Raw genomic sequence first — 27,860 nt, 5'->3', positions numbered from 1 at the left:
TTATACCCACACATTACTTGGAGAAGAACGGGTTTATTTTATCATACTTTTTCCCTGAGGGAAGTCAGGACAGGAATTTGGAAGCAGCAGTTGAAGCAGAAGCCCAAAAGACGTGCTGCCTACTGACATGTTCCTCGGGCTTTTTCCATCGGCCTTCCTTAGACAACTCAAGACCACCTGGCCAGAGTGTGCAGAACGTCCCACCCCATGGACTAGGCCCTCCCACATTAATACTGAATCAAGAGACTAGCATACGAACTTCCTACAGGCAATTTGGTGGAAGCATTTTCTCAACTGAGGCTCCTCCTCCCAGATAACTCTAGTATAAAGACTAAAAGTCCTAAATTTTTATCATAGGTATATTAACTTTGTTTACTCATCCAGTATGTATTTACAGATCGCTTCTAAGCTAGATAGCAAAATGAGAAAAAATTAGGGAAGCTCTTACTTTCATGACACTGTGATTGTAGCTATAAATTTTCTTGGATATAAAATCATAGTTATAAAATAGATTTAGATGGATTTTGATTACTTCCATTTGATTTGTGTGTGCGTGTGTGTGCATGTATGAGTATTTTTCCTTCATGTATGTCTGTGCCCCACATGTTTGCAGTGCTGTGGAGGCCAGATGAGGGTATTGGATTCCTGGAACTGGAGTTTTAGATAGTTTTGAGTGGCTTTGTGGGTGTTAGGAACTGAACCTGGGTTCTCTGCGAGAGCAACAAGTGGTCTTAACTGCCAGGCTGTCTCTCCAACTCTACTTCCAAGTCTCTTTTTTTATTTTAAAACATTTTGTTCCTTTATAAAAGTTTTAGTGGCAACTTTATTAAAATGAAGAGGATTACATGTTTATTGTTTCCTCTTCTTTAAACTCAATTAAAGTAAAAAAGAGAAGTGTTTATACACTCTTAAAGGGAAGGGCAGATAACGGGAACTACATTTTGGTCAATGAGATGGCTGTTTGAGCTGAATCCTAGAGCAGTAAAGGAAGAGGTTCAAAAGCAGACTGCTTTGTTCCTCTGCCTCCTCAGAGCTGCTCTGGGTTATAGCCACCAGTTGTTTCTCAAGCAGACATGTAGATTATTAAGGAGCTGGGAGGATTGTTTGGGTGTCCTGTAAGAAAGATATGAGTCCCTGTATCCCCAGGTCCTAGGCCACCTCTGTTGATTAGGTACCTATGAGGGAAGATGGTAAAGGTCCGATGGACTGCATTCAAGGCACAGTTGAGAGTGAGGATGCCATATGGAAATTACTGGGGAAAACAAACTGTGACACCCTGTACTGTCTGGGGCCCGGGGCCTGTTCCATCACCTCACTGTAAGCACAGGAGTGTCTTAGACAGGGATATAGAGGGTTCCCACTGAGAAACCAAGAGCAAAAAAATTAACAGATCAGGGCTGGAGAGACGGTTCAGTATTAAGAGCACTTTATGCTCTTGCAGAGGACCTGAATACAGTTCCCAGTGCTTACATGGCAGCTCACAACCCTTTGTAACTCCAGTTCCAGGGAATCGGATGTGATTTTATGACCTCAGACACACTTTAGATACATATGTTCAGGAAAAACACTCATACATATAAATAAGAAGGAAGCCCTGTTTTAGAAAGTTGACAGATGCTGTCATTTGGGGATTTTGAGCGTGAAACTTCGCAGCCACACCTCTGCAGAGGAGGCTGCGCAGAAGTATGTCTGTGGTGGTGTCTTGGTCCTGTGATAGTTTTATGTATATATTTCAGTGCAGTGGGTTCTTGTGAGGTGGCATGTTTAAAGTATCTGACCACACTGCTAAAGTGTCCTTGGCATGTAGTGTGTGGGCTATCCCCTGACAGCGAGACCTAATAATTACTTTCCTCTCTCCCCATAGATGCACACATCCATTTGCTCATTTATTCTGTGTGTGTTTGTTGAGGACCCTTCTACGTGCTAGATAATTAGGCTAAATACAAAGCTGAAAAGAATCACTTGGTGAGTATTTATAGGCACATGTGGCTGGTTATTTAGTAATAGGAGAAAACAGACTAGGTTCCTACAGAATGGTGAAATGTTGGGACTCAGAACAAAAGAAAGCTAAAAAACAATAACCAAAGCTGACCAGAATTAGGTAGATCTTGGATGGAATAGTCACACATCAGCAAATGTCCTGTGACTGCAGCAATTGCTTCTCCTCTTATGAGAGAAGGGTCCTTGTTTTCTGCTGGTCAGGCCAAGTGCTCTCCCCTAAGAGAATGCCAGCATTTGTTGTTTAGAGTTCAAGCTAAACCAGAGAAGTAAGTCATTGATAGGTTCACTACCTCACTGACTGCAACCAACTATATTTTGACAGAAAATTACACTCTTGGGTTCTCACAACTTACTGCCAACTCATTCTTTCTCTTGGCCATAAAGATCATACTGTCAGGCGTATATTCTCAGCGTATATTCTCAGGGATCAGATAGGAATTTTCTTTTCTGGAGTCTTCTAAAACTTGATCTAATGGCCTTTTGTTTCCCACCCCACCCAGCACCTGTTTATTAAGTGTCCTGACCCAGCCCCTTCCCTTTTAACGGATACTCCTTGAGACTGTTCTGTTTGGGTTAGCATTTCTTTTTAGGTTCCTTTTTGGTTCATGTGTCAGCCTAAGTCACTTATACCTAAGTCTTGGTAGGAGCAAATGGATTCTTTCCCCCATCCCTTCAGCCTGAGTCTGTCTGTATGTGCTTCATCTCATCTTCCACTCCTCCATTCACACTCTGGCCTTACTCATCCTTCAAGCATGCCTAGTAGCTTCTGTTTTAAAAAATTTAAAAATAGGGAGATGATGGACAAATGAACTGACTTAAAAAGACAAAACAAACAAAAACCCCTGGGTGTCTTATTTTCCCTCTAGCTCTTTTGCTCCTGTTGTCTGTCCATGTCTGTATGTCTAACTCTTTTATTCTTGTTGTCTGTCCATTCCTGTAGACTGCCTCCACTTACACGTCAGCATTCCTACGTCTACTCCTCAGCAGTTAACTGATGCTGTCTAGCCAGGATCACTTAGTGCTTTTCCTTCCTTACCTGGCTTATTTGTATTGCCTTAAGCAATACATGACTTTTGACCTTGGAGCTGCAGTTCACCAGCCTCTGGCTTACTGTTGCTTTGCAGTTTCTTCTCCTACTACCTTAGGCTTCTCCATGACTTCCTTTCAGGTCTTGTTAGCTGTCCTCTCTCCTTGTATGCCATCCATAAGTACTGCTAACTCTGATCTCTCTTCTGGGCTCAAGCCCTAAATATGTTTGTAGTATTGTGTTCCTTTAACTTCTATGCACCTTGAACTCTACATTACTAGAATGGAACAGACCATTTCTTACCCAGATCTGCTTTTTTCAAAATCTGTAAATTCTGACCTCACATGATCTGGGAAATGTACTTATGTTTACCTTTTAGCAATTTACTTTTTATGTATGTTTAATGCGTTTTTAACAGCATAATACTGTTTTAATAGCAAAATTATTTTATTTTCAAATGATACCAAGTACCTCCTATATGCAAAGTATTATAAGGGACCCTAGAAACAGGATGGTGACCCTAACAAATCATACATCTTAGAGGTATTTCTTATATATATGCTTGATTATTTCTAGATAGATTTGCTAATTCTGAATTATATACAGAACAAATTTTATTTTAGTAATTTTAAACATCTTTTTGTGATAATAGCTACTTTGTATAGTTTGATAACTTTTATTGGTATTTTCCTTTTTTAGTTGTTTTTTTTTTTTAATTTATGTTTTCTTTTTCTCAAAATTTGGTTAACCCCTTAAGGTTCTGGAAGTAAAAGACAACATAAGTCTCTATAGACTAGGGTATGTCATTTGTAAGTGTTGCTTTGATCATTAAAAATGTTGGCTGGGTGATAGAGAGATGGCTCAGCAGTTAAGAGCATTTTCTCCTCTTCTAGAGGACCTTGGTTTCATTGGCAACACCAACATGGTAGCTCACAACTGTCCATAACTCCAGTCCCAGGGGATTTGGTGCCCTCTTCTGGCCTCCATGGGCACCAAAGAACACACATGGTGTAGACAAACAAGCAGGCAAAGCACCCATAAATATGAAATACAACCAACAAATCCTTTTTTAAAAGAAATGTTTGTTGAGCTAAGCAGGCAATCTGCTATGTATTGCATTTTTAATTCTAATATGGAATAAGACAGTTAAAATAATAATAATATGAAGATAATATCCTTGACAAAATTATCTTCTTTGTTCATACACAGTAAAATAATGTTGAGAATATATGTTCATGTATTGTTCACTATATAAATATGGCTTAAACATACTTTTGACATTTTGGCAGCCAATGTTTAAAATTTTTCTTAACAAACAAGAATCCTCAGGTAGACAAAATTTTAAGTTTTAGTTAAGAAAAATAAATCCCCAACACTTAAAAGTGAGATATCTAAGTTAAAGCCCACTGTCATGGTATTTATGCTTAAAAGGAAAAGGCTAGAAGAGCATGACTAAAAAAGCAAAAGCAAACCCTTGAACCTTTGATGGATCCAGGAGCAGGGATTCGCTGACGAGTTATCTGAATGTGTAAGCAGCACTCTGTTGTGTTGAGGGTGGGATCTTTGGGCCTTTTAGTTATTAGCCTCCAGATCCTAATTTCTCCATGTGTAACACAGGAACTACCTTAGCTACTTACTGGACTGTCCTAGCTGTGTAGCAAGCTCCTCATGCAAGGGTAGTTTGTATGTAAACATTGTAAGCATCCACTTCTGTCTGTAAGGTATATTATTCAGATTTCAGATTATTGTGAGAAAAGTTAAAATTTATACACAAGAATCTTGTTATTCTTCCTTTGTTTTCTTATTTGTAGAAAGCTTGTATCTTTCTCTAATAAATGTCTAGTTAGTAATGCCATTTTCAGGCTTTGCTTAATGTAATGTATATCTCGAGATGGCTAGATGTGTCACTTTTCTTTTGCTGTAATCACGCATTATGACTGGAGGCAACTTATGGAAAAAAAAAAAAACAGTTGAAATTTGGCTTACAGTTCCTAAAGAATGAGTCCGTCATGGCCAGGAGGTGTGGTAGCAGACAGAGGTGGCAGCTGGAACTGGAAGCTCAGGTCACGTCCTGAACTGAAAACAGTAGGCAGAAAAAGCACATCAGAAGTAGGGCAAGGTTTTAAAATCTCAGAGCTCGCCTCCAGTGACATAATTCCTCCAGCAAGGCCATTCCTTCTAAAAATCCCCAAACAGCATCACCAACTGGGACCAAATATTAAAATACCAGAGCCTAGGGCAGACATTCTCTTTCAAACCACAGTACTGGATCGGAGTTGGGATCCACACAAGCATTTTCACATTGAGAAATAAATACACAGTAACTATGGCAGTTTGTGATTACCTCTACCTCCTGTCTTGATTGATTTGTAGTAACATGTATTCATGATGGATTTTCATATATATATGCTCCTGAAAAACCTACTAGGTCTCTCTTAATTACTCCTGTCATTCATTTGCCAAAATAAGTGACTCTGGATAATAAGAACACTAGAGTATAAAGTCTGTCTGCCCTTCACTTAAAACAGTTACAATTGGGCCAGAAAATTGGCTCAGTAAGAATAGGGACTTTATGGGACACACAGGGTGGAAGGAGAGAACTGACTCTACACAATTGTCCTCTGACCCCCAAACACATAAATACATAAACATAATAGAAATAGAAAAGATATACTATAAACTATTCCAATGTTACCATATTTCACTCTAGCCAGTTGTGAAGTTTCTGCATGTGCCTCCCCCATCAGGGCAGACGCTTTGCCCCTCCACAGAGCAAGGACTAGATGAAACCACAGTTCACTTTTGCTTTTTCTCATATCATAAATGACTGGTTTAGGTTAACCTTACTCAGGATATTGTTTTCTTTCCCCCCTCTTTTTGAGTCGATGTATCTGAGACAACTTTTGAACTGACATTTTCCTAGTAACTTCTAAGTACTGAATACTCAATTTGTTCAAATAATGTTAAATATTTTTATTTGCTTGAAAAATATCTATCTTCTAGTTTTATCTTAACTATCTTCTTTATTATTTTGGTTTTTATTCTGATGAACTGCTGTTGGATACTGGTGTCGCTGAGAGTAGGCTGGTCACACTGCCTTGGAGATCAGGGAAAGCATTTCCATGAGGTGTCCACTAGAGGGCCACTGGCCACAGCAAGAGTGGATGAGGTGCACCTGCCAGTGTAGGACTGTCACATTTACTTTCTGAGAAGCAAACAGAAAGTATTTAAAACTATGTTGAGTGTCAGGAATAAACCCAGGGAAATTTAACACAATTTACTCTGGGATAATAAGATTGAAAATGCATGATTAATGTTTGCATTCTGTAAATTTCTCTGTAAAATACTATTTATCAGATTTTTTACAGTTTTCATATACTGTTTTTATCGTAATCACCCTCCTTACACAACTCTTTCCAGGTCCTCCTTACCTCCCTATCCATCTAACTTCTCTCTCTCTCTCTCTCTCTCTCTCTCTCTCTCTCTCTCTCCCCTCCCTTCCCCTCCCCTCCTCTCCCCTTCCCTCCCCCCCCTCCCCCCTCTCTCCATGGAGTTCAGTTTGTGTTGGCTGAGTACTCCTGGGCATGGGGCTTGCTCTGAGGTGTGGTCAGTGTACCAGCTGTCACACCATTAAAGAAATGGACTTTTCTTCTCCTGGCAGCAATTAAATGCAATAGCTCCTTGATAGTAGAAGGGCCTTCTGCCTGTCTCCCACCTTCGTGTTAGGATTTTGTCTGGCTTGAACTTTGGCAGATATTATGCAGTCTGCCCAGTTGTATATGAAAAGAAATTACAGTGACCTTGAAATGATGCACTCCTACCTCTCTGGCTCTTACAAGATTTTGTGTGTGTGTGTGTGTGTGTGTGTGTGTGTGTGTGTGTGTCAGGGTTGGGACAAGGTCTCACTATGTAATCTTGGCTGGACGGAACTTGCTATGTAGACCAGGTTGACCTTAAATTCATAAGAGATCCTCCTGCCTCTGCCTACCGAGTACTAGAATTAAAGGCGGGTGCCACTATGCTCTTGGCTTTCTTACATTCTTCCTGCTTACCCCCACCACACGCATAGATCCTTGAACCTGGAGAGAGGGGTGTGGTAGGGACATCCCACTTGGGTCCAGCCACCAAACTCTCCTAGTCTCTGCATGCTGACGAGTTGTGGGTGTCTGAGTTAACTGTCCTCTACTGCAGGAAACTTCAATGATGAAGGCTAAGGGAGGAGTTCACTGATGGGATAGTAGCAAAACATTAGGAGTCATTTTGTTGTGTTGTCCATTTAGCAGAGTAATAGCAGTACATTTCTGCCTTGTGCATGTCTGTGTGTGTGTGTATATCCATGGCATGATGTGCGTATGAAAGCCAGGGGGCGAAGGTAATACAACACCATATAAATTCAGCAATCACACTTTCAACTATGTACATTTTCCATTTTTTCCTGCATACTCAGGACTTAGTGAATCATTGTCTGCCAGTGTTGTCAAGATATGGGGAGCTAATAGTGAGGCAGAGACACAAAAGTTTCCCCTCTAAGCAGGCAGCAGACATGTGTAAGTCATGTACCTAGATAGTGTATCTGTAATTGGTGTCACGGAATCAGATTCCATAGGAAAGAAATGGAAGGATCAGGACACACTAGGTTACCCTGGAGATGCTTTGCTAAGAAGGGGGCATGTGAGAAGTGATAGTGGCCATGTGGGTATCTTGTGGGTATCTTGTGTAGAACAAGTGATGGTTAGAGTAGTGATCTAAGGACATGGAACCATGCAGAATAAGACTATTAGGTCAGAAAGGGCCTTGTAAGTGTTACAGCTTCTCTGTACAGACCAGTAGCCCCTAGAGAATCTGAGTAGCATGGCCTGAACCGAGCTGTTTTAGAATGTAATTCTGCTTGGCATGGAGGGTAACTCAGAGGGGGACAGGAAATAGGTTAAGGAAGCTCTTATAGTATCGGCAAAAGATGGCATTGCCTGAGCCAACAGTGATGGAGAGGAGTTTCAGAGGTAGGCAGATCTGGAGTGAATTTTGACAATAGAACTAATGGAAATTTTTATGAATTAGATATGGGATATGATTGAGCCTGAAGAATCTAGGGTAGCTGCTAGAGCAACTGACAGGACTTGGGGTGGGTAAATGAGGTCAGTTGGGTAAGCTGAAGTTACCTGATCCACAAGACATAAATACTTCATATACTCTTAAAGTCAGAGTTACAGATAGTGTTTTAGAGAAGAAAATCCAGATTTTTAAGACTTTTAATTTGAAGTTTGTCTGCATCTATTCATTGTGTATGCATGTGTGGACACATATGCCACAGTGCACATGTAGAGATGAGAGGACAACTTAAAGGAATCTGAGTATTAAACTCCCTTATTTACTAAGCCATCTTACCTGCCCTAGTTTGGACTTTTTATCAAATTAAACATAGAAACCCTGTCTCAAAAAAAAATAAAACAAAAAATAAAAAATAATTGATTTTCATTGTGTCACACTGAGAAGGAAATCAGCATAATTTTAAATATGTGAAGCAGAGCCACCTATAAATAGAAATGAAAGTTTTACTAAATTTTCCTACAAGGTTAGTTTTCTAAACAAAAATTAAGAGAAGCAATACCTTTAAATTCATCATAATTTTTGAGTTTCTAAAACTTGACTTAGCATTTGATGTTTTAGAGATGTCTTGATGGCATCTTTAAAAGTAATATCAAATGAAGCTGAAGAGATGTGTCTTGCTTGCTGCTCTTGTATAGAACTGGGTTGGATGCTCAGTACCCACATGGTGGCTCAAAATCTTCTGGAACTCCAGTTCCAGGAGATCCAGGGTCCTCATCTGGCTTCCTCGGGCCATAGGCAAAGACTCATACACAAAAAATAAAAACTAATGTTTAAAAATATGAATAGTAACAAATAACTTTGATTCATTAATTTTTTTATATATTGCTGGAGGTTGGCTCTGCAGTGTTTTTGCTTTGTGTTCAAAAGGAGATATAGCATACTAAGTGCTATATTAACAAAAACAATTTAGTTTTAAGGATTTTTTTAGAAATACATTTTGATGTGTTTTTAATAATCTGATGAATACGCCCTGAAACACATTTTCCCATGTAATAAACTGTTTAAAATCATTGTCTTTTGTATATAAACTTAGGTGAATTAATTTTATTTAATTCTAATCCTTTTGGTAGTTGTTTCTGTAATATCGGTTGGTCATGAGATGATGAAGCAGAGAGATGTGGCATATGTTCCATGACTTACATTGGCTATTTAATGCATAGTTCTGCAAGCTATCAACAATTCCCTATTCTCCCATACCTGGGTTACTAGTGTTAGCTCCTCGGGGAAATAATATTTCAGTGTCCTAGACTATAAAGGGAACAAAGCCAATCATTATATTGATGTTATTCTTATGTATATGTGTGTTATGATTCACAGTTTTAGTTCATAGTGCTTAAAAGCACTGTTTCTGTGGGGGTTTTTTAACCTTGAACCAATAAATCAGGGGCTTCTGTTAGGTCTGTGTCACAGCTTCAGTAGTAGTCATTCTTCACGGTTCCGCTGGGACATAAGAAGACAGTGCTGACTTTGCTTGGGACTGACGGGGGGATAAAGTATAAATCAGAGATCTTTCCCCATGAAAGTGTTGAAAAAACAGTTTTATAGCCCTGGCTGGCCTAGAACTCACTAGGTAGACCAGGCTGGCCCAAACTCAAGTATTCCACCTGCCTCTGCCTCCTGAGTACTGAGATTAACAATGTTCATATACCACCACACTTGGCATTTATGAAACATGTTTATGCCACCAAGGTTCAAAGGACAGCAAAGAAGCATTAATGAATGGGTTAATGTGGGAAGGGTTGACGGACGCCAGCCATCAGTGTTTCAGGCAAAACGTTTACCCAGGGCCCTCCAGAGTAGGCAGTCTGTTCTGTCCTGATATAGAGCTCTGCCGGGCAGATAGTACCACTGCTCCTGTTGCTGTAACTCAAGCACTGACTGACGTATATTGCTTGCCACGCCAGCTTGAAATCACATCCCCTTTTTGTTTGTTTGTTCAAGACTGAAAGAGCATATTCTTTTTGTGGAACTATTGAATACATGGCTCCAGATATTGTCAGAGGGGGTGATTCGGGACACGACAAGGTAGGTTCTGCCTTTGATCCTTCTTTGTGTATTTCTAGAAATTGTTCAGTAAGAATGAATCCTCATTAATAATTTTCTGTATAAACTCTTAATCAGGGCCATATTTCTGATTTGTTTCTCCATTCTGTGTGCTTGAACACATTATGAGTTTTAACATTTTGTATTGAAAAAACACAAAATTTAAGACAATTTAGGTTTTCCTTTTAAGGTTTTATTGATGAAGGCTTTTGTAGAGTGACATTTTTGTTAAAGTTGGGACTTTGAAGTTATTCTTCAAACAATTATTTACAAACAAATAAATAAATAAAATTTATTTCTATTGGAAGAGCTTAAACAAAGCACCAAATGTGACTCCATTTAAAAATAATTTCTGTTGTATGAGGCTCATTTGAACCAAGCATAACATAGAATTGCAACTGAATCCCTATGTATGTGGCTCCTCTGCGTCGTGGGGAGAGATTTTGAACAAAGTTTTATTGTCACAGCTAAGTTCTTCAGGAAAATACAGGAAAAGATGGAGGCCGTGCTTGCCACCTTTGGTTAATAAACCCTAATTAGATGTTGCCAGGCCACTTAACAAGAAAACCACTCATTTTATTCCCAGTTTGCCTTTAGCTTCACAAAGATATTGATACCTTTGTTGATTACTCTCTTAACAGAAATAGCATTTTTCATAACCTGGAAAGGAAAATTCTACACTCATAATAGTCTGTTTTCCTAACCCACAAAGCTGCATTTCTTTTTCCTTATCCTCTCCCTTGTGTATGTGCCCATGAAGAGAGAAGAAAGAAGCCGTCAGTTCTGAGATGTTATAAAACCTAGCTCATTTTCCCATCGTGTATTAAAGGCTCACAATTTCCTCTCACTTTTGATTTATTAATCCCATTCCCAGGTGAATCTGGCTGGTTTGTCCTTACTGTTTCTCTCTCCTTCATCCCCCTTCAGTACACCACATATACAGTCTCGGTGTCTGTGGTGAGGGCTTGGTCTTGTTGTTATGACCAGTCCTCCAAGCACATTCTCCAAGTTGCAGTGGCGATGGTTACTGACCCATGGCTAGCACCTGATCTCAGGTGTGTACTAGCCAAGCAGCAGGGCTTCATGCCCTGTGCAGGACAGTCTGAGAGCACCGACTCAACTGGCATTGGAACGCCTTCTAGGAATTTGGGAATTAAAATGCTGGTTTAGCTTGCTTCATGGTATAATTTAAAGCTATTGTGCAGCTTAATGTGAATTTATAACTTAGATTTTGAAATTTTTCTTCTAAAGCTTAAAGGAACTGAGGCTGGATAGATAGCTTAGCAGTTAAGAGCTTAGTGGAACTAATTTTCGACTAAGAAAACTTTGTATTATACCTAGAATTTCTGCATGATTAAGATCCATGTTATAATGAGCCAAAAATATTCTCTTGAATATTTATTGTTCAGATAATTTATAAATAGTTTTCTAGTTTAGAGTACAGTTTATTTTTTATTATTTTAAATCTCCCCATAGGTGGGAATACTTAGATATATTCTGTAAGAGAATTGACTTGTAAGGGGGGTGTTTAAAAATAACACCCTTGTGTAAGATTCATATATTTTTGCCTTTGAGTTTAAGGAACTCCATCTGGTTCTTTGGGCATGAATACTTTATAAAATGTGGTTGATACTTTCTCCCACAGATCCTAAGTCCAGTGTTCCACCTATCTTAACTTTTAGAAAAACATTTTTAAGTTAAAGTGTTTGAAATTAACAATGGTAAAACTGATGGATTTAGGAAATTGTTACAGCACTTTCTGATCTAGGAATACGTAGGCATTTGTCCTCTATCTCTTATATGTAGTAATTTAGTACCCTTGCACAGAAAACTATGAAAACTGGTTTTTGTAAAATATTTTTAAGTATATACCTTTATTTTGATCCTTTTTTGTAATGTATATTTTAGTTACTAATTCTACAAAATGAAATTGTTATTGTTTTATAGGCAGTTGACTGGTGGAGTTTAGGTGTTCTAATGTATGAGCTACTAACTGGAGCATCTCCTTTCACTGTTGATGGAGAAAAAAATTCCCAGGCTGAGATATCTAGGTAAGACTTAAACAAATGCCATCAAAATAACCTCCTGCAGGGCTCCAGAATATTACCCCCTCTGCTCGTTCATACAAATATCACCGTTGCAGTGTTATGGTTTTGTCCTATTTTTACTTGAATTTTCTAACATTGAGAACAGATTTGACAGAAGTAAATATTGAGTCCACTTCAATGAATATGACATAACAGGGATCAATTTGCCTTCTTGCCTGAAACAATTTTAACAATGGAAAAAAATGTGAAACAGCAGTTTTGAGGACATCGAACATCTGACAATGGAGGGCAGAGGTTTCAAAGATACAGAAAATAAACAAGGAATGCCCTAAGATTGTCCCACATGACTACCATAAGAGCGCCCAGGATGAATCATAGGGAAGGACAAACCCGTGAGCCATTGAAGAAATGGAACTGATGGTCTAAGGAGACCTGGACAGCTAGGTTGCTGACTGGATGGAGTGCCTGAGTCCAGAGATTTGCAGAAGTATTGTTATATGGAAAATGCACACCATAAAATGCTTATTATTTTATAGTTATTTATATCATAGTTACTTTTCTTCAAATTGATCTACATATTCAGTACAATTACAGTTTCTACTGGCTTGCTTTGTTTGTTTGTTTTAGTAGAAACAATCTGACCTAACTTGACAATCTGATCTAAAATTTAGGTAGAGATGAAGAAGACCTGTACTAGTCAGATTATCTTTGAAGAAGAACAAAACTGATTTCAAGACTTATCCTAAGCTGTAATGATTACACACTTCAGGTTTTGGTATCAGGACAGACAGATGACTACTGGAAATGATTTGTGTGCCTGCAATCCCAGTACATGGGAGGTATAAACAAGAGGACTGCTATCAGTTCCAGGCTAGCCCACCTCGTCAATGCCACAAATGTAGAGCAGCCCCATCTATCTATCCAGCGTGACCTGTTCTCTGAAAAGAAAAAAAAAAGAAGAGAGAGAAGGTGGAAGGAAGGATAAGAAAAGAAGATAAACTAAACAGCATAGAGAGCCCAGAAATAGCACAGGCAACAGACTTTTGACAAAGTGTCAGTTACCTGTCACTTGGGAGGGGCTTTTCAATAAGTGATGCTAGAGCCACTGGCTGCTCCGGTGGGAAAACATGAACTTCAATAAATGCTTAGTACTAAATAGAAAAAAATGCACTCAAGAGAAACAGTAGGCCTAAATGGAAACGTTATAACTATAAAATGTTTATTTTTTTTTAATCTGTAGGACTGGGAGATGCCTCAAGTCTAGTGACTCCCCAAACCCACATAAAGGTGAAAGAGAATGTCATGAGGTCTTCTATGACCTATGTGTTGTGACACTTGCATCCCCCTCCTCTAAGTTAATTAATTTCTAAAATTCCCTGTGGCCTTGCATCAGCTAAAAATTTCTTAAGTAGAACAGTCAATAAAAGAACGTGTATATAAACTAGACTGTTTCAAGATTACATATCTCTGTTCTTTAAAGCACTAAGACAGTAAAAGTGACAAGTCACTGTAATAAAAATTTTAAATCATATATCTGATAAAGGTCTGATACAAGAAACACATAAAAACGTAGGGAACAACCAATCCCAATATACAATAGGCAAAAACGCTGAACAGACATTCCAGCAAAGATCATCAGTGAATAGCAAATAAACATGTAAGAAAATGAGTAATGCCATTGGTCTTTAGGGGAAACGGATTGCAATCACAGAAAATGCTACCATGCACTCGCTCAGTTGACTGTGAGTAAAGGCAGTGGCCATGCTAAATGCTAGTAAGAATATGGAGGAGATCGGGCAGTGGTATCACACACCTTTAATCCCACACTTGAGAGGCAGAGCAGGTGGATCTCTGAGGTCAAGGCCAGCCTGGCCTACAGAGTGAGTTCTAGGACAGCCAGGGATTCAGAGAATACCCTGTCTTGAGAAACCAAAATCAAAATCACCCCCCACAATAAAAGAATATGTAGGAAATGCAAGGGAATGTGCACAAGGGGAACATACAGTTCAGTGTAAGTAGTACCATGTTAAAAAGGGCCAGTTTCTTTAAAACTCAAAACATTATCTAATACGTGCCATCCATTCTAGCCCTCAGTGTTTATGAGGGAGAACAAATGTGCTTACAAAACCTCCTAGAGCAAGTGATCCCAAACTGGACACGTATCTGTCAACAGCAGCTAAACAAATCATGCTGTATCCATGCAAATGAAGAGCTACCTAGTGGTAAAAGTGTACACTACATTAATACATACAAACAGTTGGATAAATCTCAAAATAATTGCAGTGAAAGAAGCCAGACAATATAGAGCATTTACTGTGTGATTCCAGTTCTGGAGAGTGTCAGCAACAGGAAGCAAAATGGTGGTTTAGTGTGGGTCTGGCGAGGGAGAAGAGAAGGAAGAAACTTCAAAGGAGCATGAGAAACTTCGGGTGGGGTTGCGTTTCTTCATTATCTTGAGTGTGGTGCCAGTATTACACTTACATACACAAGGCAGACCTCATCCACTTTGTGTGAATTCGTTGGTCTTGTACATCAATGAAGTAAAGTAGTAAGGTGAACCATTTCCAGGACAGACTCAGAAGTAAATAACTTCAATATTTCAGCCTACTTAATACCTAACTTAAATGAGCAGAAACATTTTTAAAATCAGCTAAAATTATATCTGTTACAAAAAATTCTAAACACTATCTTTAAATTGTAATTTTAAATGAAGTTTTAGTTTGAAAATTCTCCAGGTGGAGTGTGGTGATTCGCATCTATAATCCAGCTGTTTTTGAAGCTGAGTCACAAGAGTTACAGATTTGAAGACAGCCTAGACAGAATTGTGACACTCCCATCTAAAAGAAAGTAATCAATTTTGGGAAAAATGCCTCAGGGTTATAGGGGATCTTGGCCATCACTGTGAGAACTTGGCTCATGGTTTCCTCCCACTCTTGCTCTGCCTGCCTGTAGAGAGAAGTGCAGCGCTTGTGATATCAGAGACTTTTTAAGTGGCATTCACATTGAAATTGATTTTGTTTCCGTTACATCAACCATTTCTTATCCTGAATCAAAGTCTATCTGAAGTCTTTAAACTAGAACAAATAGATTTTCAAGAACCAAATACTCTCCTTTACTCGGTTCTCTCCTTTGTCAGGTTAACTCCTTTTGGTTAAAGCTTGGTGAACACGTGATCTTTTGGCATCTGGGTGGCTGGCTTGTCCTACTCGATAGTCCTACTCGATAGTCGTTCTGGTTGTACCACTGAGTCATGTCACTGAGAGAGGTGTATTGTCTTCTCTCTGAATGGTTTCATTGGTGAAGGCCTTGTTTTTTTCCATTGACTTCTTATAGTCCCTAATTTTTAAGACAGGGTCTCACTGAGTAGCCTGGGCTAGTTTGCAGTTTATGTAGACCAGGTTTGCCTCCAATTCATAGAGATCCACCTGCCTCTGTCTATCAAGTGCTGGGATTAAAGATATATGCCACCATACCCTGCCTCTGTCACATAATATTTTTGATTTTCAGGATCTTAGCCTACTAAGGACCAATTCATCCTGTACTTTTTAATTGAGATGCTTCAAAATAATGTATTATCCATGTTATTTGCTTGCTATTGTTATCTACAGATAGTCTAAAATGTTGAATAAAAGTGTTAGTATATAAAATTTCAAAAGATAGTAAGGAGTCCAGCTTTCTTCTTCCAGTTAGACTCTTCCTGGATGTGGGTGCAATCCCTTACTTGCCCCATGCTGTCCAGGAAAGGATTTCTAGGTCAACGTTTTCATGGATGCTGTGTCCCATATTGAGTTGGTTTAATTGTGTGTGGTCCCACCACCTCCCTCCAAAAAAAATGGGCCAAAATTATCATTCTTTTCACTTCTGACCTTGTGCTCTCAGGAATGTAGAAGAATTCTGCTTATTCTTTCTAGACATTGAAGCAGGCAAGCGTAGGGATAGTTTAGTAACCTGGGATATTATGTGGTTTAGGCTATGCACACATTCCTCTTCTAATAATGCACTTAACAGCCTGAGACCCTTATCTGTACTAAGATACATAGTCCTCTCTGAACAGTCCCACTTGACTGTTAAACTCAGTTTCTCTTCAGATGTATTCCCAACAGACACAAGGACCAGTTCATCCATTAGTTTTGGGTGAATGCTCATTAAAGCAAAACTCAGGCGAATTTTTAGATATAATCTGCTATTTACCATTTTATGCCTATGCATAATTGGGTGTGCATTTGATTAAAATTAGATACTTAATGGGAAAGGACATATACAGTAGAATTATTTACATGATCTACTCTATCAGCAAAAATAGAGAATCTGTGGCACCCCTTAGTAACCTACTTCTTCTCTTAGCCCCATCAAAGGAAGCCCATACAGTAACCAAGGCCCCTGAGTGTCACTGTTGAGGCCTGCTGCACCCCTGTGCTGCACTTCTGTGCTCCGTTCTGACCTGTTCTGTGTAGCTTGTCTTTGAATAAAATTTCCTTACTGCCTCTGCAATCTGTTTGAGTTTTTATTTCAAGCCTTTGATTAGAGTCTGAGAATCAGGAATCACGTGGCTCAGACTCCCAATCACTGGTAACAATATTACTGCAGATATTTGAAGAGAGTTTTATGTAGGACAGACTTTTTCAGTTCTGTTGACTGTTCCTAAGAAATTATTTCAGATCCCTCACACCGTGTCAGACAGCTAACTTGTTGACTTAGACTTGCGTGGTTGCTGTTTAGCTTTTGTGTACCCGTTTCTTATCTTTATCCATGTATGTATCATGGGTACATATCTTTCTTATGTGTCTTCCCACTAACTGTCTGTGTAGAACTTTGCCTTTTAGAGCATGTGTTACTTCTGAACAGGAAGATACTGCCCCATCAAGAGAGTCGTTCTTCCTCCTACAGAATGGGGCCATGAAAACCATGATAAATGAGTATCTTTTCACCTGAAAATCAAGATGTAAATGTTTATCTTCCAAAATCATCTCTTGACAACTGTTTCTATTTTTCTCTGCCTTTGAAGTGATATAATACATTTGCCATGAGGTGTTTATTTGGTGTTTCATTTTTTTCTCAGTAAATTATGCTAGATTAGTGTTTCATTACATTTTTATAGGTATAGTTGTATTTAAGTCTAGATCTAAGTGTTATCAAAAGTCTAAGCAGCCCTCAGTATCCATAGGTTCCACATCCTTGGACCAACCATAAATCAAAATATTGGAATAAAATGCATCTCAGGAAGTTCAAAATGTAGAACTTGAATATAATGCACACAAAGCACTGTGCTAACCCTGTATGAATATAGTGATGTATAGACCCTGGTTTACCCTCTTGCCTTTCACAGCCCTCAGTCTCTAGTTCACATTGCTTGAGCATTGCCCAATTCAAGTCTCACTCATAAATGTATAATTAGATCTATAATTGATACATCAGTATTGAACAAGTTCAGATTTTTTATAGTTATCTCCAAAACAATACAATGTAATAATCATTTACACATTTATGTTGTATCAGGTATTAGAAATTGTTTTATACAGTGAGACTTTCTTGACCCACCAGTAGTATAAATAATGATATGGAAGTTTCTAACATAGTTTAAACCTTAGGCCTTTTGCTTGGGCATTCTACCAACCACTCTAAACTTAACCCAACCATTCTAGCCTACAACCTACCACATGGCTAGCTCAGTACCTTTCTCTGCTCTGCTGTAGTCCTTATCTCTTTCTTCCAGGTCCACTCACAGAATCACCTGTGGCTGCCTGTTCTCCCAATGCCCCTCTCTCTGCCTGGGAATCTAGTCCTCCACTTCCTGCCCAGCTATTGGCTGTCAACTCTTTGTTACAACTAATCAAAACCTCTGATGCAATTCTAGTTTGCCTTTAAGTGGTTGACGAAGGTTGAATATTTACAAAATATAAGTGATAGGCCATAGAAATGGCAGTACCAGTAGCCTGCCAACATTTAGCTCTCTGCTGGTACAGAATTAACAATTGAAAATACATAAATTCTTTACACAATGTGAAGGTTCCCCCGAGAGTTTTGAGTCTGTGGGAAAGTGTGCATGGGTTGTATGTACATACCGTGTCCATGTTCTTTTATATAAAGAACTTGACATCCTCAGAGTTTTGTATCCCTGGGGTTTGGGAACCAATCCCTTCCAATGCCAAGGATAGCCATATCAAAAAACAGCCTTTAGTATTGTTTAGTAGTGGTCAGCTAACTATAGTTAGTAGGCAAGAGTTATTCTTTTTGCCAGTTTGTTTTGTTTTCGCATTTTGGTTTTTGCTGGGGAGGATGGGAGTTATGAGCTAAGAATGCTGTTTACATTCTTTAAAAAGAAAAAAATTCGTGATGTGAAAATTCTGTGAAATATACATTTGTATCCAGTAAAACTTTATTAAAACATAGCCATGTTTATTTATTAGTATATTTTCTTTTACAGCTTTTTACAAGAGTCACAGAGTTAAATAGTTAATTACAGAGACCTTGCAGCTTACAAAGCCTAAAATACTTATTGCCTGTCTCTAGTATTCTCTTACCCATTAACAAGTAACAAATTGCCTCAAAACTAAGTGGATTTATCAATATACATTTTATAATTTCTGTGGTTTAAGAATTTAGGGTATAGCTCAGGTGTATGTTCTACTTGAAGGCTGTGGCTAAGTGTCTTGGTTAAGCTATAGTTATTTCAAGGCTCATCTAGGAAAAGATCTGTATCCAAGCTCACATGGTTGTTGGAAGATTCAGTTCTTTGTAGACTGGTGGACTGCAGGCCTTAGTTCCTTGCTCACTGGTGGCCAAGAGCCATCTTCATTTCCTACTGTGTAGGCTAGCCCAATGTGGCAGCTTATGCCATCTAAGCATTATAACATCATGAAAGGCATTTAACCCAAACATACCTAAGGGGCTGTCAATTCAGAACTAACTGTGACATCTAGAGACCAACCTAGACATTCTATCTACCATTTGTGCTTTATGAAAAAAAAATTACCAACTCCTAGTTTGGGTGATTAATTTATAGTTGTTCTGCCTAGGACTTTTTTCTTAGAGAATCACTGTAATACAGTAATTTTTATATGACTTTTTATGTCTTTCTGATTAAAAAGCTGAAAAACAAGACAGTGATTCTGGTATGTTTTATTTTCTCCAGATTGATTTGTCAGTTATCATTTTGAATTCATTTGATTGTTAAAACTTTGTTCCAGTTACAAATGTCTTGCCTTGGGGTGATGTACAAAACAACTGGAAGTCTCCTGGGTTCCGTTGTCATTGTTGCTGTTGTTCAAGAGTAGATGCACAGCTGGACCTGGCGGTGACCTCTTTTCAGCATAGTTGAGTCAGACAAGCTTACGTCCTTGTTTCTCCTACCTGTGAGAGACAAAGACTCTTTTTGACTACCAGAAGCAGGGTAGGAATGGGCACCTGTCAGGCATTCCAGAAATTGGACTAGAGACATAAGAGGTTATGGAGTGCGTGAGGGAGGACATGAGGAGCTATGTCGCAGCACGGTACTTACAGGGCTGTGGCCTGCAAGGGTATCATGCGGGCATGAGGAATGCACTCTTTGGGGCTCGTTATCTCATGCGGTTGGATGGCTTCCTGGGAAGCTGGAACGTTATAAAGTACATAAATGTATATATAACTCAAGATGGCCAAGTGTAAGCAAAGAGCCTTCAGAAGCAGACAGAGCTGCCGAAGAATCTTTGTTCCCAGTGAGTGAACTGCTTTGGCTGTGAAGTTACAAGCTATAGAGACCAAATGAGGGCTTCATAATACCCAAAGTGAAATGATAGCCTGGAATTTTCTGCCCCCTTGGTAGCCAGTTCCATATCTAGAGAAAGGTACACTCATGAAGTTGCCCCCATAGCCCTAGAAGCCAGGATACTGTGTGTAAGCATCTAAGCTGAGAAATTGCCCACATTATATCTCAGTAAAGTTTCTTTTTTCTTTTTTTCCCCGTTATTTATTTATTCATTCACTTTACATCCCAATATCAGACCTCCCTCTCCTCCCAGTGACGCCCTTCACACAATTCCTCCCCTATCCTCCTTCCCTTTTCCTCTAAGAAGGTGGAGGTCCCCCTAGGTTTCACTGCACCCTAGCACATCAAGTTACTCCAGGACTAGGTGCATCCTTTTTCATTGAGACCAGGCAGGGCAGCCCCTTTAAGGAAATGGGATCCACAGACAGGCAACAGAGTCAGCAACAGTCACAGCACTTGCTCCAGTATTTGGGGGACCCATATGAAGATCAAGCTGCACATCTGTGATATATGTGCAGGGGGCATAGGTCCAGCCCATGCTCACTCTTTGGTTGGTGGTTCAGTCTCTGAGAGCCCCAAAGGGGTCCATGTTAGTTGACTCTGTTGGTCTTCCTGTAGAGATCCTATTCTCTTTGGGTTCCTTAATTTTCCCCCAACTCTTCCACAGGATTCCCCAAGCTCCAGCTAATATTTGGCTGTGGGTTTCTGCATCTGTTTCTATCAGCTGCTGAGTGGAGCTTCTCAGATGACAGTTATTCTAGGATCTTGTCTGCAAGCATAACAGAGAATCGTTAATAATGTTAAGAATTGGTTCTCACCCATGGGATGGGTCTTAATTTGGGCCAGTCAATGACTGGGTAAATTTGCAACCCGGACAAGCAGACAGCACCAACTGCTGTGTTCCTAAGGACTCAGCTACCGTGAGGTTGGGCTGGGATCAAGCACATTGTGACTGGGAAGTTACTTCATACTGTCTCACTGGAAGTGCTTATTTTCATGCTGCTGGTGTTTTTTTCCTGGGCTGGTAAGATGCTCATTTCTGAGAAAAAGCTGTCAAATTATGGCCTAAAGACAGTAGGACACAGATTTAATTGGTGAAGTATTTGCAGAGTATTTTTTTTCCTAAGGAAAAATCAAAATTCCTTGTCCTAGGTAAACTTATGTAATGTGTAGGAAGATAAGGGAAAAAGACATGAAAGATCACGTGGGAAGTTTTGATAAATGTCTGAGTGGTAAGACACTCTTGAAAGTACAAAAGAGGTGTGGTTCCTTAGGGACCAGGTTGTCAGGGAGGTATTCATAATGGAGCTACAGCGTGGGCTGTACCATGCAGAGCAGATGGTGACAACTATGTACAGTGGCACCCTAGAGCCTATGCATGGAAAGTTCTAGATTCCTTTGTCACACTGTGTTCTCAGTGAATCTGTGAAATGAAGTTCATCTTAATCCTATTCTAAAATTAATGTGTAATAGTTTAAAACATACCCAACAGGTGCTGTTGATAACAACACCAAGAGTGATGCATAAGGCACACACCTGTAATCTTAATACCTTAGACATAGAAATAGGGAGAGCTCAGAGTCACTCTTAGCCATATAGCCAGTTTAGAGCTATCCTGAACTACATGAGATGAGACCCTGTTTCAAAAACAGACAAATACTGGTTGGAACATCTTCTGGATATATGCCCAGGAGAGGTATTGCTGGATCCTCCGGTAGTACTATGTCCAATTTTCTAAGGAACCGCCAGACTGATTTCCAGAGTGGTTGTACAAATCTTGCAATCCCACCAACAATGGAGGAGTGTTCCTCTTTCTCCACATCCTCGCCAGCATCTGCTGTCGCCTGAATTTTTGATCTTAGCCATTCTGGCTGGTGTGAGGTGGAATCTCAGGGTTGTTTTGATTTGCATTTCCCTGATGATTAAGGATGCTGGACATTTTTTCAGGTGCTTCTCAGCCATTTCATATTCCTCAGGTGAGAATTCTTTGTTTAGCTCTGAGCCCCATTTTTTAATGGGGTTATTTGATTTTCTGGAGTCTACCTTCTTGAGTTCTTTATATATATTGGATATTAATCCCCTATCTGATTTAGGATAGGTAAAGATCCTTTCCCAATCTGTTGGTGGCCTTTTTGTCTTATTGACAGTGTCTTTTGCCTTACAGAAGCTTTGCAATTTTATGAGTTCCCATTTGTCGATTATCGATCTTACAGCACAAGCCATTGCTGTTCTATTCAGGAATTTTTCCCCTGTGCCCATATCTTTGAGGCTTTTCCCCACTTTCTCCTCTATAAGTTTCAGTGTCTCTGGTTTTATATGGAGTTCCTTAATCCACTTAGATTTGACCTTAGTACAAGGAGATAGGAATGGATCGATTCGCATTCTTCTACATGATAACCGCCAGTTGTGCCAACACCATTTGTTGGAAATGCTGTCTTTTTTCCACTGAATGGTTTTAGCTCCCTTGTCAAAGATCAAGTAACCATAGGTGTGTGGGTTCATTTCTGGATCTTTAATTCTATTCCATTGGTCTACTTGTCTGTCGCTATACCAGTACCATGCAGTTTTTAATCACAATTGCTCTGTAGTACAGCTTTAGGTCAGGCATGGTGATTCCACCAGAGGTTCTTTTATCCTTGAGAAGAGTTTTTGCTGTCCTAGGTTTTTTGTTATTCCAGATGAATTTGCAGATTGCCCTTTCTAATTCGTTGAAGAATTGAGTTGGAATTTTGATGGGGATTGCATTGAATCTGTAGATTGCTTTTGGCAAGATAGCCATTTTTACTATATTGATCCTGCCTATCCATGAGCATGGGAGATCTTTCTATCTTCTTTAATTTCTTTCTTCAGAGACTTGAAGTTCTTATCATACAGATCTTTTACTTCCTTAGTTATGAATACAGAAAATGTGGTACATTTACACAATGGAGTACTTCTCAGCTATTAAAAAGAATGAGTTTATGAAATTTCTAAGCAAATGGATGGACCTGGAGGGCATCATCCTGAGTGAGGTAACCCAATCACAAAAGAACTCACATGATATGTACTCACTAATAAGTGGATATTAGCCCAGAAACTTAGAATACCCAAGATACAAGATACAATTTGCAAAACACATGAAACTCAAGAAGAATGAAGACCAAAGTGTGGACACTTTGCCCCTTTTTAGAATTGGGAACAAAACACCCATGGAAGGAGTTACAGAGACAAAGTTTGGAGCTGAGTCAAAAGGATGGGCCATCTAGAGACTGCCATACCCGGGGATCCATCCCATAATCAGCCTCCAAACACTGACACCATTGCACACACTAGCAAGATTTTGCTGAAAGGGCCCTGATATAGCTGTCTCTTGTGAGGCTATGCTGGGGCCTAGCAAACACAGAAGTGGATGCTCATAGTCAGCTATTGGATGGATCACAGGGCCCCCAATTGAGGAGCTAGAGAAAGTACCCAAGCAGCTAACGGGATCTGCAACCCTATAGGTGGAACAACACTATGAACTAACCAGTACCCCCCGGAGCTCGTGTCTCTGGCTGCATATGTATCAGAAGATGGCCTGGTCGGCCATCAGTGGAAAGAGAGGCCCATTGGTCGTGCAAACTTTATATGCCTCAGTACAGGGTAACGCCAGGGCCAAGAAGTGGGAGTGGGGGGATGGGGGGGAGGATATGGGGGACTTTTGGGGTAGCATTGGAAAAGTAAATGTAGAAAATACCTAATTAAAATTAAAAAGAAAAAGAAAAGAAACCAGACTGTGAGAGCCAACAATGTCATGAAATAGAAAATTGAGCCAGGTGATGGTGGCACATGCCTTTAATCCAAGCACTTGGGAGGCAGAGGCAGGCGGATTTCTGAGTTGGAGGCAGGCCTGGTCTACAGAGTGACTTCCAGGACAGCCAGGGCTATACAGAGAAACCCTGTCTCGAAAAACGAGAGAGAGAGAAAGAGAGAGAGAGAGAGAGAGAGAGAGAGAGAGAGAAAGAGAGAGAGAGAATGAATAAGGAAATTGTAAAGTTGCATAAAGACACAACCGTGTGTCATAGTTTCAATAGGAAGTGTCTCTCACAGACTTCGGGGGTTGAAAGCTTGGTCTCTATTCATCGTTGGTGCTGTTTTGAGAGATTGTGGAAATATTAGGAGGTGGGCCCAGTTGGAGGAAGTGGGCCTCTGAAAATTGTGTCTTGTCCTAAACTCTTCCTTATCTCTATTTTCGAGTCCCCATGATACAGGCATCTCTGCTCCACTCCATTTTCCCCACCACAATCAAGGTGTTCAGCCTCATCCATAGTGACAAAGCCATCAGAGTGAGGGCTGAAACTGTGAGCCGAAACCAACCCTTGCTTCTGAGTTCTCTACCCAGTAGGCTGAAGGCCTTGTAAGAGAAAGGGAAGCCTGAGGTTATGTTCCTGCAGGGCAGGAGCTAACTAAACCCTTTTTCCTCACTGCTCATCGCTGGCTGAGGATCCATCCTGGACCTACACCTGTGCAACAGGAATAGACCAGGTATTCTCCACCTCACACACCAAAAAGGAGGGGTATCTCACCACCTTCATCCTGGAGGCTCCTTCATGCCTCTTCCTCTCCATTCCCAATCTGTAGAGGGGTGCACATCACCAACTCTCAAGTTAACTCCTGGTTTTGGCCATATTGTGACTTGAGATTGACTCGTGTTTCTCCACACTTCTTTACCAGTTTTCACAGAAATTCCTTCAGATTTCAGCCCAATTTTTCTTCCTGTTGCACTCCCTACTTCACCAGTACCTCTGAATATGGGGCATGCCCTCTGCACACCCTTCTTGGTTCATGTGTGCAGGACAAAGCTCCCAACATGGGCCGCTGTCCTATGAGCCTGTATCGAGGCTGGGCATAGCAGCAGAACCATCTTGTTTTCAGAGGCTCCTCCTGACATACCCACAGGGGTAGGTTCTTAGGCCCTGTGTGTTGTTTTAGGACTGACGGTTGCTCTTAATCTTTGCTAGGTATATAGTAGAGAGACTTCTAGTGGGTATTACAAACCTTAAGAGACATCAGCCATGATATATATTTCTCTGTCCTGATGCAACAATACCAGATGTCACCAATACACAAGGAATTCTTTCCTCTAAAAAGTATAGCAAAAGTACAGTAATGGGAAAGAATGTGTATGCTTTTCTCTGAGAAAGGCCACTCTAACAAGTGGCCTGCCTCTGCTGGAGGTGAAAACCCTGCAGTTATTGAGCAGCAACAGACGAATTGATAGCTGATAGCAAGAGCGGGATGGAGTCTGTCTGTCTGTCTGTCTGATCACTCTTCTCTTTGGTTCCCAGAATAGAGTTTTAGGAGTAGAGTTAACATCATGGCTATAATTTTCTGACAAAACTGTAGTTCCAATATCATTTGGTGATTCTCAGTAGCAGGCTGATACAAATTCTCTGTCGTGATATCCCTTTTAGATAGATACTATTATTACTATTACCATTTTATAGGCAAGGAAACTGAGAAACAAAGGAATCCTTTAACTACCCAAAGGTCAAACGGCCAGTAAAGAACAGAGCAGAGCCAGCCTTAACCTCCATCCTGCCTCTAAGTCGATGGTTTTACCAGGCTATGCTTTCATATATTTAGGTTTTATGGTGGGGGTCCCCTATTTTTATTTCTAGTTGGTGTTTTGTTTCTGTTTGTTGTATGGTTTTGTGATACTGGATATTAAACCTAGGGACTCATATATGAGCCTAGGGCTTTCCCATTGCACTCTCTCTCCACCCCAGTGATACTTATTAACATGTACAACACAGGATCTTGTTGTAAACCAAAGTAATGAAGCTCATCATGATGCGTACTGTGCTAAGTAAGGTTCTCATCTTGCTGATCTCATTGTTTCTCTCATTAAGTTACTGATTTGCCTCCTCACAGGTGAGAGTGTATGCTTGGGTTGGATTATTAAAACTATGATCATAGAATACACTTCTCACACAAACACAGTTGCCTTTTAACTTTCCCGTAGTGAATGCATTTTTCTATCTGACTCCCACTCTCCCATGCACTGGATGGGCTGTGTTGTGGAAACACATGAAGAAACAGATGCTTTTGCCACTGAGAAACCAACCTGTAGTTGCAGATGACAAGACTTAGCCCTTAGTCACATGGTACTGGCTGTCCTGTCATGGCTGACTTCCCTGGTGCCTTTTAGGTCTTTAAAGTTCCTGCTCACTGGGAAGAAGTGAGGTAGAGGAAGATTATAGTTCTCTCGAGTTAATTCTTCTGATATTGTTAAAGAGTTGTTAGGATCACTCTGAACTGTGAGCGGGAGGTGTAATCTAACCCAGGTCCCCTTTTTAAATTTTTTAAGTGAAATATTTGAGATAATAGGTTTGTTTGTTTGTTTGTTTGTTTTAAACCAAGATTGACTTATACTGAATAGCCCAGTGGCCTTCCATTAATTCCTGCTCATACCTTTATTTATTTGATTGACAGGTTGTTGTTTGTTTGGGGGGGGCAGTTGTACACATGTTCCCTGCCCTACATGTGGAGATCACAGGACAGCTTGTGGGTCCAGAGTTTGAACTCAAGTGCTCAGGCTTGCCAACAAGTGCTTTTATCCTCCGAGCCATCTCCCTAGCCTGTGCTATCAAATAGTTTTCTCACATATGTAGTTCGGTTTCCAAATGCTTCACCACACTCACTTTTAGCCAAATATCCATTGTTATGACGTCATGATCCAGTTGTACTAACAGTAAACTTTATCCATCCACAGGAGAATCTTAAAAAGTGAGCCTCCGTATCCCCAGGAAATGAGCACAGTAGCTAAAGACCTACTTCAGCGTCTCTTGATGAAAGATCCCAAGAAGCGATTGGGATGTGGCCCACGGGATGCAGAAGAAATCAAAGAACATCTCTTCTTTGAGGTGAAATTTTGGAGATGAGTATATTTAATCCCCCTTGGGGTCACTTCCCCATTTCGCCTATCTTAGTCCCCTAATTCTTATTATGACAGATAATGTTTAGGAGGGACCAGACTTCTACTTGTTTAGACCTAAATGGCTTCCCTCCTAAAGCACTAGGAGGGAAGGTTGTGATAGCATTGCATCTTCTCCACAGTGACATCCAGCCTCTGACACTAAGACAGGATGCTGTCAGCTACAGAGCACATGCTTGAGATTAGAACAGATGAGTTGCCCAAAATATTGCCCCTCAAGTCTCATTATGCTCAGGTTTGCAATGTGTTAGGCCACATTCATGTAGCCTGGAGGTTGGACACAGCTGGTAAATTCTAGGCAGTGCTTTCTGTAGGTTTTTCTGTAGGCACATGAACGGATGAGATGTGTAGCCTTTGTATGATTCATGAGCTGTTGTACTGGGTTCCACCTTTTGGTTACCGATTCTGTGCCTCTTTCTGTTTCCAGGAGAAATCTTAGAACATTCCCTCCTGCCTGGTTCTCAGTCAGTGTCGGTGGCATACATTTCCATTTGCTTTCTCTGTCCTGTAACAGCGCTTTGTTTGTTTTTTATGAAAAAGTCAAGGGACACTATTCCACAGAGCACCAGCACATCCGCCAGCTCCGTAGTCTCAGCTCTCTCCGAGTACAGGCGTAAACAGTGGGGAGGATGGCTGGGCTGCTTGATAACTTCAGCCTAAATGGTAAAGCCTGACATGGCAAGGCCTCCATTTCTAACATCCTAAACGTTACAGCGTTTAAATAACTTCACAGATCAACAAGCATGGCCTTGGTGTTTAATGGTCTGGTAGAGTCATCCACGTTATGTTTTTGTTCTGTAAAAACGCATTATTATCACTAAAACAAATAAACAGGGTATAGCAAGCAAAGAAGAAACAATTATGTCAGCTTAGCTTTCATAGTGTTGCTGTTGCTTGTTAAACATAAAAATGCAAGGCTGGGGTGTAGCTCAG

General features: G+C 40.1%; 1 protein-coding gene across 1 annotated transcript in view; it reads left to right on the top strand.

Annotated features, from left to right (window-relative positions):
• Window positions 1-27,860, top strand: part of Rps6ka5 (ribosomal protein S6 kinase A5) — a 172,188-nt gene that overhangs the window by 113,408 nt on the left and 30,920 nt on the right. Inside the window, exons 6-8 of the mRNA XM_021178733.2 lie at window positions 10,079-10,162; window positions 12,128-12,231; window positions 26,706-26,856. Coding sequence (XP_021034392.1) covers window positions 10,079-10,162; window positions 12,128-12,231; window positions 26,706-26,856 — 339 coding nt within the window. The remainder of the gene's footprint in view (window positions 1-10,078; window positions 10,163-12,127; window positions 12,232-26,705; window positions 26,857-27,860) is intronic.

This window comes from Mus caroli, unplaced genomic scaffold (assembly GCF_978045245.1).
Source record: "Mus caroli unplaced genomic scaffold, Mus_caroli_1 scaffold_14, whole genome shotgun sequence".
Taxonomy (NCBI): Eukaryota; Metazoa; Chordata; class Mammalia; order Rodentia; family Muridae; genus Mus; species Mus caroli.
This window is presented reverse-complemented; position numbering and strand designations above follow the sequence as displayed.